The 18,573-nt window shown below is 41.2% G+C and overlaps 3 protein-coding genes across 5 annotated transcripts in view; 1 reads left to right on the plus strand and 2 right to left on the minus strand.

The window, feature by feature from the left end:
• LOC100647354 overlaps window positions 1-4,543 on the minus strand; it is a 26,124-nt gene extending 21,581 nt beyond the window's left edge. The window contains exon 1 of the mRNA XM_048411747.1: window positions 4,522-4,543. The gene's annotated coding sequence lies outside the window, so the exon portion shown is untranslated. The remainder of the gene's footprint in view (window positions 1-4,521) is intronic.
• The window catches only part of LOC100647941 (uncharacterized protein DDB_G0283697), a 19,689-nt gene extending 7,191 nt beyond the window's left edge, over window positions 1-12,498 (plus strand). The window contains exons 1-8 of one of the 3 annotated variants that reach the window (XM_048411745.1): window positions 968-1,092; window positions 1,185-1,231; window positions 3,446-3,588; window positions 4,569-4,787; window positions 7,273-7,967; window positions 8,046-8,242; window positions 8,348-8,513; window positions 8,727-12,498. In XM_048411745.1, the coding sequence (XP_048267702.1) occupies window positions 1,031-1,092; window positions 1,185-1,231; window positions 3,446-3,588; window positions 4,569-4,787; window positions 7,273-7,967; window positions 8,046-8,242; window positions 8,348-8,513; window positions 8,727-10,353 (3,156 nt within the window). In that variant the 5' untranslated portion in view covers window positions 968-1,030 and the 3' untranslated portion in view covers window positions 10,354-12,498. Of the gene's footprint in view, window positions 1-967; window positions 1,093-1,184; window positions 1,232-3,445; window positions 3,589-4,568; window positions 4,788-7,272; window positions 7,968-8,045; window positions 8,243-8,347; window positions 8,514-8,726 lie in introns of those variants that run through there. The other 2 variants (XM_003400412.4, XM_012315851.3) reach the window with 2 other exon arrangements.
• Window positions 12,499-12,936: 438 nt separating this feature from the next.
• On the minus strand, window positions 12,937-18,462 carry LOC100648961. The gene is made up of 3 exons (XM_003402959.4): window positions 18,062-18,462; window positions 15,167-15,391; window positions 12,937-14,851 (listed from the first exon to the last, which is right to left on the minus strand). Exons 1-3 carry the CDS (start codon window positions 18,135-18,137, stop codon window positions 14,670-14,672), a joined length of 483 nt encoding a protein of 160 aa, XP_003403007.1. The 5' UTR covers window positions 18,138-18,462; the 3' UTR covers window positions 12,937-14,669.
• Window positions 18,463-18,573: the final 111 nt, after the last annotated feature.

Raw genomic sequence — 18,573 nt, forward strand, 5'->3', positions numbered from 1 at the left:
ACTTCTCCCGAACGAGACGAACAACGGGACTAAATTTCCCAGCAGGCCTGAGAACTCGCACAACAGTTCGTTGTGACACGAGCAAAGAAAGCAACAACGAAACTTGTGTAACCGAACAACGCGGCGATCCTCTATCTCCGAGAGTAACGCAGCGATCCTTCTGCTTTTTCCTGCCGCTTTTACACGAACGATAACGATCCGTCTGCGAACTGGAGCGCGATAGAGCGCTTAATTAATTCGAAAATATGCCGCGATTAACCCGAATGCTCTACATTTTTTATCCAAAACCGAGGCAAGACTAGAAAATTCCGATCATCGAATCCAATACTAAACAGAGAGATCCGTAAACTTAACTTTCAATGGCTTACGTTACAGCTTTCGATCCGTTAACCTTAACCAGAAATTTCTCTATTTGGAAAAGCAAAAATCGATAAAGACGAATTAAGCGCGGTTGTATATGTAAATACGACATGATTGATTTCAAAGACGGAAGATCTATATTGTAAATCGTCTCTTTAATCGGGGAAAGGTAAAAATACCGAATTACGTAGTCAAAACCTATCACGAAAGCCAATCTTATCTCCAAACTACTTTCACCAGTTTCCGTTTCGAAATTGAGAGAATCTGTTCCGATTACATCAAAAACTGAACCTTCGAATATCGTCGGCTAGATTTATCGAAATATATTTCTGTAAAATCGTTGCCATCTATGCCAATTCTCTTCGCTATTTGCCGATAGAAGGCCGAGTAGCTGTTTCGAAAAAGTTTCATCCGTGAAGTAGAGGAGGATATATACCGGGTACCCTAAGAGCGAAGTTGTCATTGTTTTAGTAATTAACAGATGTAGCATGCGCAGCAGTGACGACAAAGTCACACCCGGTATTACGTGATCGTGCATTTATATAACACCTACATTATCCTTGCATTATATGGTTAGCAGTGGTGACAGCACAGAGAAAGTTCCTAACCGTTCCCATATGCTCAAGTGCCTGTACCGGTCTACGGTCGACGCCAGAACTACGTCTCGATTATGCTTTATACAACTCGATATCGAACTTTGGCAATCCACGACCACCTCCGTGTCAATTTTTAGTACGGTCGTAGCTACGATATTGCGTCAACGCCGAAACGCTCTTACGAAATTCTTGCATCGAATTAATTAGAAATATTTCTGCCTGTTACAGTAGCGCCAACATGCGGGAGAAAAGGTGGCTTCTGCTCGCTCTGTATGGTAAGTAAAACATACGTTTCTAAGACTCGCTGGCAAACACAATGATCCGCCTGTGCCATTTAAAACATATCGCGCACGATCTTTTAATATCTCCGGGGTGATTTAAATTCTCGTATCGTATTTCGATGGAAGTAAAAGCGCGGTTAGCGATGGTTGCTACAGGTTGCGATGTGACAGAGCTTAGTATTTTTGGACTCTCCATATCCGGAGAGGAATGCCGAAGACAGCGGTCGACCTTCCATCCGAGAGTTTAGCATCGATGTTATTGCAAGGTTCGTTCACACCGGCGTCCCACGTACATATATTCATTCTTCGGTACGAATCGAGTTCGCTTCATAGAGTTCGATAGGAACGGTAGAACGATCGAATCTGTCAACTTATTTTGAAAAAGAAGATGCTACGATTCGTATTCACGACACAGATAAACGGCGTACGTGTGACGCGCGAAAGAACTTCACAGAAAGAATCCACGAAGGAAAAGACAAACCTGTCGTGCATATCAACAAGTCCGCTTCCTTTGTCCTATCGCGACGTGCAGTGCGAACCGACGAGCTCCGAAATTCTCTATCGATCGAGGCATCGGAAAAACCAGACGAACGTATTACAAAATTTCGAGCAAGCAGCTTTCGTCGCTAGCCGACACGATCCTCTGCATGTAAAAGCAGTCGTCCAATCAGACATTGTTAAACGATCACGCGTGCGCTTAACGCCGTTTCTGACATTTTCACTTGTTCGACGACTATTCGTTTCTCGTATCGAGCGACAGCCAGCCGAGGCCTTCGAAAACTTGTTTGAAAGCTACCGAACGATACGGTCTACCTTACACTCGCGTCTCGATTCTTAGGGATCGCAAAAATCTTCGGCCATAGTTTTGCATCGATGTTTACCATTCTCAAACTAGTTTACGTCGCCGATCTTTCGAATAATCGGTTCTACCATCGATGTATCGCGCGTGATCGTGCAAAAGTTCCCGCTTAACTTTTTACTTCGATTCTTCTATCTTATCTTCGAACGTAAGAAACTTTATTTCATCGATGTAAGAATTAAATTACGCGATTGGATGGAAAATGAGCGAAAGAAATTAGTATCGCCGTGCCCTTTTTTAACGAGAATGCCATGACATTCCCATTCGAGCGGGAATCGAAAAGACAATCGTTAGTTGCCGATACGATAGAATCGGAACGATGCAATTTGTTTAAACCGCCGCCACGGCAGTTTGTTTCGTCACGAAAATGTTTCGCCGTTACATTTCCAGCAGGGGTGTGACCGCGCCAGCGTTTCTCACAAACGGAATGCGAGCACGTTCCCATAATTCATTTTTATGCAACGTCGCCGGTTGCTCGTTGTTATCGATTCCAGCTTGGAAAACCACGATCCCGTTACGAAGGTGCACAACCGCTGCCGGACGACGTGTTTTTCAACATCGAGGACGTTCACTCTCCGAAAAGGACCGTAAGGAGACCATCGCACCCACGTCGATCGTACCCGTCCGATCGCTATCCCTTCGCTATCGGACACCCCTTGCGAAGAGAGTATCGGCGAAAGTATCGCGTTTTTTTCCACGGGACGACAAGTTATCCTGTCTGGTTCGAAAGGTTGTCGCCAATCCGCCGACCTTGAACCGGTTTGATTTAATTAGACGTAGTTGGTGCGCAAAGATTTTGCGATAATTCAGGTTCATTAACGGGATATCGTTATGGTAGCGAGAAAAAATAGGAGACACGGCAAAGGTTTATCCTTGAACGCTTGGTACGACGAAAATAAAACGATTAGACGTATCGTATCGTACAATCTGCTCGTAGATCAACGAAAGTCACCCACGATCGAAAGAAAGAAACGATCGATAGACAGCCTTGATCTGCTTGAAAACAATTGCCCAACCGAACGCATTCACCTGCGCCGCGAAAATTGCAACACTTAAAACCGAGCTCTCGCTGCTCCTCTCATGCGCAGGTTTCGCAACGCCGACGCTTCTTCGTGACTTATGCAATCCGTGAATGCGTATCGGCCTTTGATTATTTACCATGTGTCTAACCGGTGTCCCATTCCAGCACGTTCCAGCGATCAAACCTGTCCCGTTGCTTTTAATAGTCACGTTTCGATGAACAACGTTTACCGCAATACGGGAAAACCGAAGGAAAAACATCAACTACGAAATTTCAGATCGTCCTTCGTTTTACCGACGAATATCGAATATTTTCCTCTCAATTTCAGGAATTCTGTTGACCAACGCAGTTTCAGCCGAACGAAAGCCTACCAGGCCGAAATTCAAGATCGCGACAACTTCCACGTCGACGACCACTAGCAGCACCACCGAAAATAGCCACGTCCACGAGAATGAAAACGAAGATACAGAGGTATGTCTTAACAAAGTAACATTCTAATTGCAGACGTAGAGATATAATTGCGCTCAACTTTTTTTGGCGTATCTAATCGAATCGAGACGTTGCTCACGTAGCTTCGAGCAGTGAATTTATAATGCGAAGCGTGGTTGTAGCGCGAACCTGTCGTGTCGCGCCTCGATTTACCGCTGCAGGAATAGAACGGGCAGATCGTTTATTGTCGATGATGCAAATCGCGTTGATGATGCTACAGTCACGACAAACCACGCGTCTCTTTCTATTTTCCGATTATACATGCTAATAAACTCGATGTAACGAAACGAAGATGCACAGAGCGAAAGATCGCGACACCGGTAGCATCGTCTAAACGATACGTCTCTTTACGAGCGTTTCTCCCAAATCGTTGTAATTTACGACAATCCGCCGGTTTAGATCTCTCGATTACGCCACGTTCATATTAAATTAATTAACGTCTATCTAAATCACGGTTGGGGCGCGTTCAAAGACAAGTTTACCTTCGCATAGAAACGGCATCGTGACATCATCGAAGTAGCATCGCGAGCACATCACTGACCGTTAGCAAGAGCCACGGTAGAACTACGCGATGCATTAGATAACTATCGTCTCACAGGCTAGATACACGCTACTACGCTTGCTTAGCTTTTGACAGAATGGCAATGTTTGAAAATTACAAATAAAAAGACTCTCGGAAATCCTTAGAAAATCAGGCTCATTCGTAGACACGACAAAGAAGATTCTTCGAATCAATAGAGATATCGCGGTTTTAGCAATAGTATTTCAAATCAACTGGCACTTGATCGAATTGTGTATTTAATTTTAATATACTATGATATACGTATATATACGTTGACTCTAGAAAAAAATAGTAAATCTTAACGATATACGCGTATTGTTATTACAAATCGATCAACGTGTCCAGATACTTACGAGTGGTAATGTAACTGATCGAGAATGCTGTTTGTGACTTTCTTCAGACGATCACGACGGTGGCTACCGAAACGAACGCGACGACTGGACACGTCCTCACAGGAATCCCGCAGATCGATTACATCTGGGACCCGAATCTGCCTCGTGAACTGAACGGCTACAATCTCAGCGATTATCCGTTTTACAACAGCATACCGGAGGACATCGACTTTAAATGCGATGGTCTTCACGATGGCTTTTACGCAAGCGTGCCTCACAAATGCCAGGTGAGAACTATGACTCTTCGTAATTATTCTGCTTGACGCGGTATCAATCGCTTAGCTATTCTTGGCGATGAAAATTGGTGGACTTTCTCTTTCTGTAAATAAAGTGAACATCTTGAAGGATATACACCGTCGACTCGAAGATGTCTCGAAGGTTCCAAAGCGCTCGACCGTTCGCTTATTCCCTACGTTATTTTACGTTCACGATCATTCTGCATAATCGAGCGAACTTTGTCGTTTATCGTTTATCGTTTCTCGGAGACCTTTTTAAAAGTAACACGAAGATTAATAGGACGCGGAAATCGCGCATAAAACTATAAGATCGAGGACAAGCTAATCCGCGTGTGAGAAAACGCCTGTTGCTTCTCAACTATCTCGAAATTTCGAAATTTCATCAACGACATAACGTACACTTACTAATAAATAGTACATCAGTGGTAATGAAATTTTAAAAAGTTACGTGCGACGCAAATACTTTTCCGAGTTGCTTTAAATATTTGCCCACTCTCGTGAATTTACTTGACAAATACAAAAGTATTCTTTATCAGGAGGGAGAAAAAATATGAGAAAAAATACAATGTGTACGATGAAACGTATGCAAGTATCGAGAAACATGGTGCGTAGCATTCTTGCGGAAATCAGTCCGTAATCGCGAAACGATCGTGAAACGTGGGACCGATCGCGTCCATCGCAAGAGTAAAAGTGGGTATCGTGATCGCTCTAGTGAAAAGGAAAGTCAGTGTCATCTGGATGAATGCCCGGGAAAGATTTTCTGACAAGGTATATCGTCCACTCGCGCGATGAACAACCGTCAACGGTCCGTGACTGCGGGTTTTCCGTTTCTATCGACGGGACGAGCACCGACCGCGAACAAGAGAGATCACATTTTGATGGCGAGAACCATCCTTATCCATTACGTCTAACTAGTTCTTACCACGACGCAAGTTTATCCTTTTCGGAATATATTTTATGAACACGAAACAAAATGATTAACCTTATGGCGAATAGAGAAACAAAAATCGTGATCCGATATCGAATAGAACAAAAAACTTATCGATTCAAATAAGCAAAGATTCAAAGCAACGGAACTGAAACTGCAAGTTTTTAAACAATAGTGAAATAAACGAAACGAATTTAGCGGACGATTTAGTACTTGGAGATTTTACACCTCGGCACCAGTACGCGTAGGAGAATGCTAGTTGGAAAAGCGAGAAAGACGAGGCTGTGGCGGAAAGAACACGAAGAAGAGAAGAGACTTTCGCGGTCCGATACACTTCCCGTCCCTGACCGTTTCGAGATTCACGCGCGGCGATCTTGCGATTGTGAAAGCGATTGCAAAGTACCCCTTTCCGACGTTCCTTATCGATTGTTTAGCCCCAGCTACCGAACGAATGGGCCTATTGTCATGCAAATGTTCGCAGATTCGCCTTGCTCAGCCCTCTGTGAAGCAACGATGCCGAGGCAAAACAGGATATCATACAGAAACGAGTAAAAGAAAAATTCTTCCGAAGCAAAGCGGATCGATCTGATACAACGTTTCACAATTAGACGCGTGTTTCGCTTCATCCAACTTACGATCGCTAAAATGGTTTTACGATACTTTTCGGGCGATCGTGCTTCTCTGATAACCGTTCGTGATCGAGTTGGCCGTACGTTTGACATTTAGCAGCTGCAAGTTGAGCAATAATCGCGATCCATCATCGCGAAATCGCTCGACTAACCCGGTTCGAGATGCTTGGAAACAACAGCAGAGTTTCGAGTAATTTTAAACCGAGCGCGTTCTTGTCATGCAGATACGCAACGAGTTACTTCCTGCAATTTAGAACAGGGGACTCTGACTTTCCAATAAAATTACCAAAGGATAGAGAAACTACAGGCTGTTGGAGACTAGCGAGCGCGCATGCGAAAAGATTCGATTAAAAATTGGGATAAATGGGGAAAAAATTGGGGAATAACGAAGAAAGTAGACGAGGATCCCTGTCTGTCATTCAAGACGGTGAAAAAATGAACGAGACAGCGTCTCGAAGAAACAAAGTCGAACGAACAAGTTGTTGTACGAACCAACCTGGACGTGCTCTGAATGATTCTAGATAATACCTTTAGATAATCCGAGCAGACAGTCGTAGATACTTTTACAGAGACAAGCCGCCTATATGTGTAATACCACCAGACGCGCTTGTGGCAATTACTCGAGCACACATAGTCACGGTGTGAAAGCTACGATAGCTTCTAGCAATGACGAGCGTCTGTGTTCGGTGAAAAGTATGTTACGAGTGTCGAAGATCGTTTCCTAAAAAAAAAGTGATCAAAACGTTCCCGACGAGATAGATACTCCTTCAAGAACAAAAAAAAGCGTTCCTACTTTCACGAATTCCGAACTTTCAAAGCTTCTTCATTTTTTATTTCGATATATATCTGTAATTTCATCACGATCTGTTTGTTTTAATCCAATAAAAAATCCAATAGTTTGCGTTTCTTCTTTTTCAAGGTGTACCACCACTGCCTTTTCGGAACGAGATACGACTTCCTGTGCGCGAATTTCACGGCGTTCGATCAAAAAACCTTCATCTGTCACTTCGTCTCCGAAGTCGACTGCGCCAATTCGAAGAAATACTGGCACAGGAACGATGCCCTTTACAAGGCCACTACAACGTCCACAACATCGACGTCGACGACAACTACCGTGGCACCGGTAACAGCCGCCGCAGGACGTCAGCTACCGAGAGACAGGGATCTTCCAAGAAGAAGAAGACCCTTCAGGAGACGGCCAGCCTACGATTACTACGACGAAGAATATTACGACGACGATTATAGTCGTCCACGTGGCTACAGCAGAGACGACTACGACTACGACGACCGAAAGTACAGAAGAGACAGAGATCGTGACTTCAGAGATCGGGATCGTGACTTCCGAGACAGAGAAGTTCCAAGGTCTCGGGAAGGAATCCCCAGGGACGAGAGAGATCGTGACGCGAGCACCAGGGATCGGTATCCGCCTAGAAGCAACAGAAGAGACCCTACTAGGGCGAGAGATCCTCTCGAGGAAGATACGAGAGTCAGATCTAGAGATCCCGATCAAGGATCAAGGTCCGCGTCTAGAGAACTCGACGACGCGGAATTGGACGATCGACGAACCGAGTCGAGGCTCAGAGACACCGACGATCGTCGGTACTCCGATAAAAGGTAATTCCTTCGTGAACAAAAATGCGAATGTTTTTCCATTTGATAGTTCGACGACGAATTAAGCAAACTCTTTCGTAGGTATAGAGACGATTACGACGACAAAGAAGCTGGTTCTCCGCCTTCAGGTGCAACTGGAAACTCGGATGGCTTGGTAAAACCTGCAGCGCCTGCAACATCGGTCTATGCAAGACCGAGAACTCCTCCAAAAATTCGAAGACCCGTGCCGCTTTCCGAACAGGACAGATATGCCTACAAAGCTACAGCTCAATCAACCGGTAAGTTTCTTGCGCCGACAATGTTTAAACGATTCGTCGTATATGATTAATTTAAATTAAATACGATACAAGATTTTAAACGCGTGCGATCCACGCTCTTTGCAGAAGAACCTCGAAGAAGACCGGTGGACGTTGCAGACGATGACTATTACGAAGATGAGTTAGAGGATGTGAGGCCGGTTCGAAGACCGCTGAGAAGGAGACCAGCTTATAGAGAAAGGGATCGAGACTTCTATGATACCATAGAAAGGGATAGGGGCCGACCCTACAGGTAAGGTAACGTACGTACACAACACTGATACGATTATCTGTATATTCGTCTGTCGTAACTAATTGATCGCAACACATTATCTAACGATATCGTAACATGCGTAATCCGCCAAGTAACATACGTGTCTAACACAGCAACATCTTCGAACGTACATTCATATAAAAGATACGATTACTTTAGGTTAGAGAAAATTAACAAAATTTCTAATTTCAGAACTCGATATCGGGACGACGAAGACGACCTGCGATCAAGAAAACACTCGGATCGCTCGAGAGATCGCTACTACGATCGAGAAAGGGATCGAGGTGTAGAACGTGGAAGGGATCGATCCCTCGATCGTGGAAAGGATCGTAACACGGAGAGACCACTGGATCGTGATCGAGGAAGAATGCAAGACACGGACAAGCCAGAAAGACCACATCGACCTCAAGATAAAGAACGCGAGCCAGATCGTTCTAGGACGGGTTCAAGATCCAAGGATTTACAAGAAACTACAGACTCGACCAGAAGAGGTAGTAGTTACGATCGCACGGAAAGGACCACTACCACTACGACGACTACCACGTGTTTGCCCGAACAACTCGTTCACAAAGCAGAATCAATTTCGAAAGAAGCCGCAAACGATAGACAAGCTTTTACCGAAAAACAAGCCAAATCTGCGCAGATTCAAACAACGCGAACGCCGATCGAGGATGGAGAATCGTATCGGACGAATCAACAGTCGGATTACCAAGAACGAGATCAGGACGAAAAGCGTGATCGTGGCCATTATCATACCGCGTCGTTGGAGGAATACTCGCAAGATTATTACGACGAACCGGAAGATCCGCCCGCTCCACCACCGAGAACCACGGTTCGCATTGTTAAACGACCCTTCTTACCATCTAGAGGCGGGAACCCTAATCCAAGAGGCTTGTCTCCGGTTGGTGTGAAAGCTACCACGTCTAAGAAGGAAGAGGATAGACCGACTGAAAGGACAAACGTTCAGGAGAGAGGGAAAAATTATTACGTGCACGAGGCAACGCAGGACAATCTCGGGGAATCTAATCAAGAGCCTAAAACGCAACAAGAGGAAAACGAAAATCACGATACGTACAGGAATGTTCAAACCGAGAGTCAGCATGGATATAATGACGAATACGATACATCTATAGTGAGACCTGCGATTAGAAGACCGACTGAGAGACAAAGGGAAGAAGAACAACAAAAAACTATAAGCGATGCGTTTGTTAGGATATCCAAGCAGGAACAAAGAGAAAATGAACAGAACTTTGGAGAAGGACTAGCCAAATGGCCCAGCGAGGAATTTTCCAATCAGCAGAGTAACGAAGGAAACGTGCAGGTCTCAGGTTCGTTCCGTAACAAAGGCCGATTAACCGTGACGGAAAATTCAAAGGTTTACGCGTCTACCTTTAAAAACGACGAAGCTGAAGAGCAGCCAACAGGGCCTCAGAGTTACAGAGTGAAACAAAGGCTGAACGAGGTGACGCATCGTTTGCAGGATATCCCGGAAAGCGAGTACGACGTCACTTTGAACGACGCATTAACGCCTACGCTGAATCAGGAGGCAAACTTGCCCAGTGGATTCGTTTTACCTCTTCACCGACAACTAGGAAGAGACGCGGTTCTACAATCATCCGAGAATAATTACAAAGTTTCCACAAATCCTGTAAATCAACAGCAACAGAAACCATTCGTATCTAATTCTCAATTTTTGCCAGCAGTTAACAACAACGACAGACTAAGAACCGTATATTACAGAACGCCCGAAACGATTCAGATCGGTGGAGCGCAATATAGGCCGCAAAGAGGATCATGGCACGATTACACCGGCTACTGAAACAAATACTAACGACGAAGAAATCTTGACAGAAAGCTTTGGAACGTTAGGAAATCGGTCGATTCGGGCACGTTTCGTCGATTGTACCACCATCGATCGAACGTTTCAAGGAACAATCTTTTACAGAAGCTAACTTCCTTTCAGAATAAAGGAATTTATTAGACCCTTGGTCGTGTGGTCAAACTTTTCGATGTCTTTCATAGGAGGGGATAGGAAAGCGGATGGTTTTCGTGTATTAGATCTTGAAAGTAGAGAACGAATATCCGAATAATCAAACTACTACACAGAGAGGCGAGCAAATATCGAGCACAGTTAAAACAAATCATCACGAATCCAGAAATTAATGACCTTTTATTCGACCGAATGATCGAAAAACTATCACTGTCCAAAATAGCTTTTAGCGTTAGTATCGACGACGTTAAATTCATTTTTTCCTGTAGTACTTTTTCAAAAACTATGTTTTAAATATTAGCTACTTATTAACTAGCTTAACTTATTAGCTGTTCAACTATTTTTATTTTATTAACTGTCACAGTATAAATCTCCGATCGAAGATGTAAATCGCAACGGTTTCTACTTTCGGCTAAACTTGTAAATACGATTATTCACTTCGGGTTAAATTATTACTCCCAGTGCGATGATACGCGTGTAAACAGTTTTCTACGAAAGCACATTCGTCGTCTCGATTTTCTTTTCGACAATAGTAACAAGTAAGTTTTCTCGAGTATGCATTTTATCTTTAATGTAATGTAAATTATACCAGTCTTGACGTACGATATTAAAGAGTGACAAAACGTATAAATCTAATTCATATCCCAACATGAACTTTATTGCGGACTGAATTTTCTCTTCTTTCTTCAACGTCTGCACTCTTTTCTTCTTTCTTCCTTCTTCTAGTAGACGTTTGCTATAAAAATATCGAGATTGATTAACCTCGAACACTGCATATAACGACGCGACTATTAAAATTAATTATTAAATCGACCGACAGTGTGCATATATAAATGTGACTATTTTACATTAAATGTATTTCTTACTAATTTTTAAAAAATTTCCAAATGTATATGCAGTAAACGAAGGTTGATCTCGTAGCCATTAGCTCGATATTACGTACATGCAGGTATTATATCGTAAATAATATCGATTGCCCAGGTCTCACCGCGGGGAGGTTGCTACGAATGGAAACCCACAAAAATAAGATCATCTTCAATCTTAAAAAGATCAAAATTCTATTCATTGTCGCATAACTTATGTAAAGATTAAATTATTACGAGAATGAATAACGATACGTATTAACTAAACAGATTGATTAAGAGGAACGTAAAATAATCAATGGTACAGCGTTTGAGTGTTATTTTCTTTATTTTCTATTTTATATTTATCGATGTTGAATATTTACAAATCTTTCATTATGGTCATTGATGACTTAATTCCGATGACACGTTTCGTATGCATTTATTAGAGATAGACAAATTCAGTGCTTTTTGTTAGATTTCTCTTAATTTTTAGACGCGCAGTTTTAGACTTTTTTTGGTCATAAAATTTACTATGAGAAAACAATGTCTCATTGTCAGAAAAACTATCAAATTTCTTGTTAATATTTTGCACTTAAAGCAGTTATACGATATGTACGTACAATGTCAAGGAACTCGAAAATACAGTATGTTCCTACAATCGAGCTAATATTACTCTTAACAAATTGTGCCACGAGAACGTTAATTAATCGATAATAAATGTTTCGTCAAGGATAACGTAAAATACATCACAGAGTATAATTTACAACTCAACAGAGCCACGTACACACAAACCGAGTCATCCCTGTAAGTACGAAAGGATGAGTAACATTCTCTGTTCCATCTCGCTTGATTCGATTTCCAACTACTACAACAAATTGTAATGCAAGATTATCGATGTTTTGCGTAAACGTGGCTATTATGAAAAACGGTAACAATAATTACAGTCAGTCGAATTGTCAAACTGCATCGCCGAAGTGCAATCCTAATAGACGTGTCGTTAACAAGTGAAATGAGCGGTAACGTTCATCGTATCTATGATCGTATCGCAAACTACGAGAGAATTTCCGGCGATACGTAACTAAAAACAATAATTCGCTAATACCTGTCGCACCGTTTCAATTTGTACTCGCCAACTATAAAAATATCAAATCTCGTCTTACGATGCCGAGCGGTCTAACCAATCAGAATCGATATCTCGAGCACCGACTAATTGCTCTGATTAGCTTCTAGCGCATAGTTCTGTACATAAATGATAGTGTATAAGAATAGGTTAAATATATATATATATATATATATATATATATATATAAATACATATATATATATAATATTTATATTTATATTTATATATATATATATATACAAATATATAATATTTATATTTATATTTATATATATATAATATTTATACTTATATATATCTTGATATATATGTGTGTGTGTGTATATATATATATATATATATATGTATATATATATAAATATGCGTATAAATCCAAAATAAATGCAAATGTGTACGTTTCAATAATCTTTCGCAAGAGATAGAGACTCGTCCCTTTTCTTAGGAATATTCGTGTATGTATATGCGATTTTCCTCAGAATCACAATTAGATTATTATACGCTATAGGAAAGAGACTGATTGGCTGGCAAGAATACGCACCCGCGGAATGGCGGAAAGTTATTTACAAATTTCTTTATATTACAAAAACAATACCGAGCGCGATAAGAAATGCAACGTTCTTTTGGTATGAGTGTAGCAATGTCTAAACGTCTTGCAGTTTAAAAGTTAACTCCCTTCGACTCGTAACAAAGACAAAATTCATCGACTCCCCTCGCGGTTAATTAATAACATTGCAGGAATATCTAGGGAGTGTACTAATCATACATGACAGAATGAATTTTAATGATAATTAGTTAATTATATATTACATAATATATGGTAATTATGCGGTAGACAGTGTACTATACGCAATATATATTATTAATTAATTAGGATTATAAAATGACATATATACGTGTAACAAAGGGATGCCTTTGCTTGCAGCTGGCACGCATGTATATCGTAATTTAGATTCTGAAATGTTTATTCTTTGGTAAAGCGACATCCGTTTGAGAGTTATCCTCGAAAGAACAAGACATTCAGAGAAAACGGTAAAACTTTATCCACGCGACACGATTCGATATCCCGAATGTATCGTCGGTTTCCAAAAAGTTTCAGCGTTGGCAAACAATAATATAAATTTATACGCAATCTTGCAAAGGAAGACAGTCTATAAAATTATCGGATCGACGTTTAATCGCGTCGCACGCACAAATTTCATTGCATGATCGAAGATACAGTTGAGAATGTAAATGTGTAATTCATGCTAAATTTTGTATACAGCGAAAGATGGGCCGATAATCGCCGATTTTATACAACATATCAATAACGTGTTAAAGTTTACTGACCAGCTTCTTAACGTTATCGTAAAAAATTATGCTTTCAATATGTTCTTACAAACTATCGAAACCGCAGTCAGTTATCCCGTATCCTTTATAACCATTGTATTATATATAAACGTAGAATCAGTGATCGTGTAAGTAGCGGTATTCTTATGCAAATGTTCTCCATTTTCAATCGTTAAATAATAGCGACATAAATATCGTGAGATTATCAATAACGCTGCCAATATGGTCGTCAATGAAACGTCTTTTTACCTTTAGAAACGTACATATGTGTAATTACCATGTGAATGGATATGTTTTACACGTTCAAAGATGAAAGATTTGTGTTTATCGGCATAAAACGCGTCTACTTACACTAACACTCGTTTACATTTAGCCTCTTAATTCAGTTCGACGATATTTTGCTTCGCACATACCTGGTATCTAAACCTTCCCTCCATATATAGGTACACAGAGTTACACAATATTGTTCCCTAAGCGTAACAAGCTCCAAGAGAAGACGTTCATGCGCGACGTTCAATGTTCGATTCTCGAAATGTCGAATAGTCCAAGTCACGATCACGGAGGTATAAGCGGTTAAATACGTTGCCTATAGAACTCGATAGAAATCGATAGAGAAATCGATCGAAATTTCCTTACAACTCGCCCGGAAAGACGAGGGAATTGGACATGAACCGGTACTAGATTTTTATTGCGGTTATTCGGTAAGGCGATCCACGCAGCGGTAACTCAAAGCTTGTCGCTTCAAATTATGAATTGTGTAACTGAGCGTCTTTGCGTTAAAGTTCGTGCTTTTGTTAAAAACTTTCGCACTTTGTACACGGCACACGTATTAATTACTATTAGGTACCAGCTTACGCTATCGGTGAATCGTCATCGTCGTCGTCGTCTCTTGTGACTAGCACATTGCCGTAATGATTTGAACGAAGCTGTCGAACTCGTTGCAACCACTTATATCGCTTCTCCACGAAATACAGTAACACGCTCATTACTATGAGGAAAGTCAGTATAAACAAGCCAGCAGCTATGGAACTACCTAAACAAAATTTTAAAATAATTTCATTCAGCACCATCGACATGAAAAATCGTAGCGTTTCTTAATTAAACATTTCCTTCCACGATAACCCTATCTCGCGGTTACTCTATGTACAATATAACGAGTTAACGCAATCGTATTATCAATCTAGAGAAAAGATAGGAAAATAGCGTATCATGGAAAACTGTTTGCTCGACCGTTTACGAAATTTCCACGGAATAGTTTAGTTTGCGCCGATACCAAGCTAACTTTGTCACTACCAAGCTAAATCTTTGGATTAGATCTTTCGCTGTCGACGTTTTTATATATATATACCTCCTGAGTGGACTTCGATCGTTGACTGATCGATAATTACGTTGCGAAATGTAGTAACCTGGACACACTGGCCTCCGTCCGCTTCGAAACCTCTCACGCATCTGCATTGTGCTTCTTCGTTCTCCGAATTTTTAAAGCATCTTTCGTTTTCGCCACACTGATCCGTCGCTTTGTTGATGTCGCATCGTTGAAATTGGCTTGTCGTCGCATTTTCGGCTGAAACATCTGAGTAGTCGGTGGTAAATTACTCTCGATCAGGCAGCGCATCGAGATCAACGAGTAGCGTTACATTGTACGAAATGATACGGCCCAATCGACCGAATACAAAGATTGTAGGAATTGAAAGCGGGAGACATAGAAAGCTTAGCTAATTCGTCTAAGTAAAAGGTTAATAGATATGGATATCAGCCACAGCGGGTAAACGGTGAAACGAAACGGTGCTTTGCTCGTACGAGTACAAAATAAAATAGTTCTCGAACATGTTGGAACGTTTATAGAAACCTTTTACGAATATACTATGTGCGTTGTATGATATTTTGCGCAAACACGTATTTCACAAAGATAAGAAAAATATTTAAACGGGATTGCAATTACTTAAAGGGATCTCATTTTAACGCTAATTATTTATGTATACGAACATTGATTTCCTACAAAATAAATGTTTGCATCCTCTCCTAATTTCTATATACATTCTCAGATTGGTTTTAAATACCGATTGAATCATCATAGCCGTATATCGTTACAGCGATGAATGAAATTTAAGAATGTCTTTATATAACACAGATAATATGTACATAAAGTTTCCTACGATAAATACTGAAACACGTACTTTCATGAGCTACAGTATGCATGAACAAAGACCACGTTTTATTCTACAGAGTATCCATTTAATGAATCATTATTAATCGATTTGCGTAAAATGCACGCAAAACAATAGACAGCTCCGAAGAATAAAATTTTGCTAATGATATGATTGTCTCGTACGAATTGACCGATAACGATAACTGCCAGCAAATTCATAGTCACGCGTTCGTCATTATCGTCTTTTTCTATCGCTATCGGAGTCAGCCGACAGTAACGATCATTTTTCAGCTTTGTTTGAACAAAGGACACAAAGCGCTTCCAACAAGAGTGGTATATCATTGCGACTGTATCGACACTGCGTGAGCCGAAATTGGCTGAATCAGTTAATCGAGGCGAATTCGTTTTATCAGCTAGAATACAGAGGTTAACTACACGGAGGTTGGTTCAGTCAAGCAAATTAACGGACTTTCTTCTGATTTAAGTCGATAGTGTCGCATTAATTCGATAAGGTGTCTTGTTGCAATACACTTGTCAAAATGCGAACGAATTTCGCGAATGTTGAAGGCAGTGCTAGGAATATCTGCTTGCCTTGAAACATCGCATTCGGTTTTCTGCAATTATATTTATTAATATACAGTATCGCGGAATTTTTACTTGAAATTTACAGTTGTAGAACAACGACATCTTTCATTTGAAACTTACGTTACGCGTACACGCTACTAAAGGAAACGGCGGGACTCTACCAAAAAATATTACATAACAATCGAAAACCATTTGCACATACGCTCGTTCTCCAACTTTTGTACCAATATAAAAGTTAATGATACGAAATTTCGATATACTTGAACCTAATTAATTAGTATATAAATACTACAAGAAATACAGTAAGACGCAAATACTTGTTATAGCCATATAAATCTATCGACTATAGTTAGACTGTTAATAAGTCTGTCACTTTGCTTTATATAGCACATACTGGGCCATGATAGAAACATTCAACGTACGTGGTTGATAACCATATCTTCTGTAAAATAAATTACATGGGCGGACAATACAGGATGACTAACGGAATCGTCGCGAAATATTATTCATTCGCAGAGCTAATTACGACCGCTAAATAAAGCGTTTGCACGTCAACTGCGCGTTAATTATTTCCCACGAAAGGGGATGCGAGACACAAAGTTACATTTTCAATTGAGCAGATTCGTGCGTGTCTTATTTATCTTGCGCCATTCGTTGATGGCGAAGAATGAAAGAAGACGACACTGCTGCTGATACTGATACTAGCATTAGTGTTGAATAACGTTAAACGCTACGTACGGACTTGTTATAACATTGACTCATCTTCTTCGTTACAAAGTGAACGCTGTGTGCCTTGAGCAAAAAAAGCGAACAAAGGTGTAAAATATATCGGCAACTGTAATTGAACGCGATAAGTCTCGTACCTTCTGGCTAGACGATAATAAATATTGCCAACGTCCGTATTTCGTCCATAGATTCATGGAAATCCGTTGAAAGAAAAAATTGTCGGGCATATAATTACAACGGGAAATACCAGCCGTTATATATCAACTACCGTACAACCGAAACAAATTGATTATGCGATAACGAGCGTCTGCTACGTGCTACGTTAATCATTTATCTTCCATTGGGACAGTATGTACACGGCAGTAATTGATGTTTGAAAAATTGAACACGGAATATATGCGAGCGAATCAAGCGAGAGAAACGTGTTTCAACCAGTGAAACATATCGATGTGGCGTTGAAAAACACAACACCCGCGGCGGCTCGATTTCTGGACCATAAGCACCAAGAGGAGAAGAGACACGCGGATAGTCGCAGTGCAAGGGAATTGGAGAGAAATGGAAAGAAAGAAAGAGCGCGCGCGCGCGCGCCAGAAAGAAAGAGAACGAGTACAGGAGAGGGGTACAGGGAGAGACGGAGAAAAAGCGGAAGAAGACTATTGTGGCCTTACAGGGGTGACCCCAATGCTTCGATTGAACGAAGCAATTTCGGCCTCGCTCGGTGCAGAGACACTCAATTTGCTGGCAAACGCCAACTATAAATTGTTTCAGAGAATCCATGCTTACCTGCGTAACTGGATGGCGCTAGAAAAAGCAGTGCCACGATGAGATAGCAGAAAACATTGCCTCGAATGTTTCGCATCTTGCTTTCTTTTTTTCCCTCTTCGGTGTTGACGCTTGCTCTTTGTATTTCTTCTCGGCCCTTCCTGATTCACGATCACATAATAATAATAATCAACTAAAGTATTCAAAGTACACTCACGATCGATGCGTTTGTGCCGCCGCTCGGGAAACCCAATGTTGAACGCACAAAACGTACACGCACGTCTTTCGGTAATGTATTCGTTTAGATAACCTAAAAACCTCGGCGCAAAAACAATCAACAAGCACGCATAAGCCGGTTCATTGCCGATCGGCCGACCGTCACCAGTTTTGACAGATAAATGGTAGGCCGCGCCGCGGAACGCGTTCAATCATCTGTTATTAAACGACCATTTGCACTTATCGAACTCAATTGGCATCGAGAATCGCAGAATGTGTTTCGATTTCGAGACATCGAGATGGCGCTATGGTACGCG

The sequence above is a fragment of the Bombus terrestris genome, chromosome 14 (assembly GCF_910591885.1).
Source record: "Bombus terrestris chromosome 14, iyBomTerr1.2, whole genome shotgun sequence".
Taxonomy (NCBI): domain Eukaryota; kingdom Metazoa; phylum Arthropoda; class Insecta; order Hymenoptera; family Apidae; genus Bombus; species Bombus terrestris.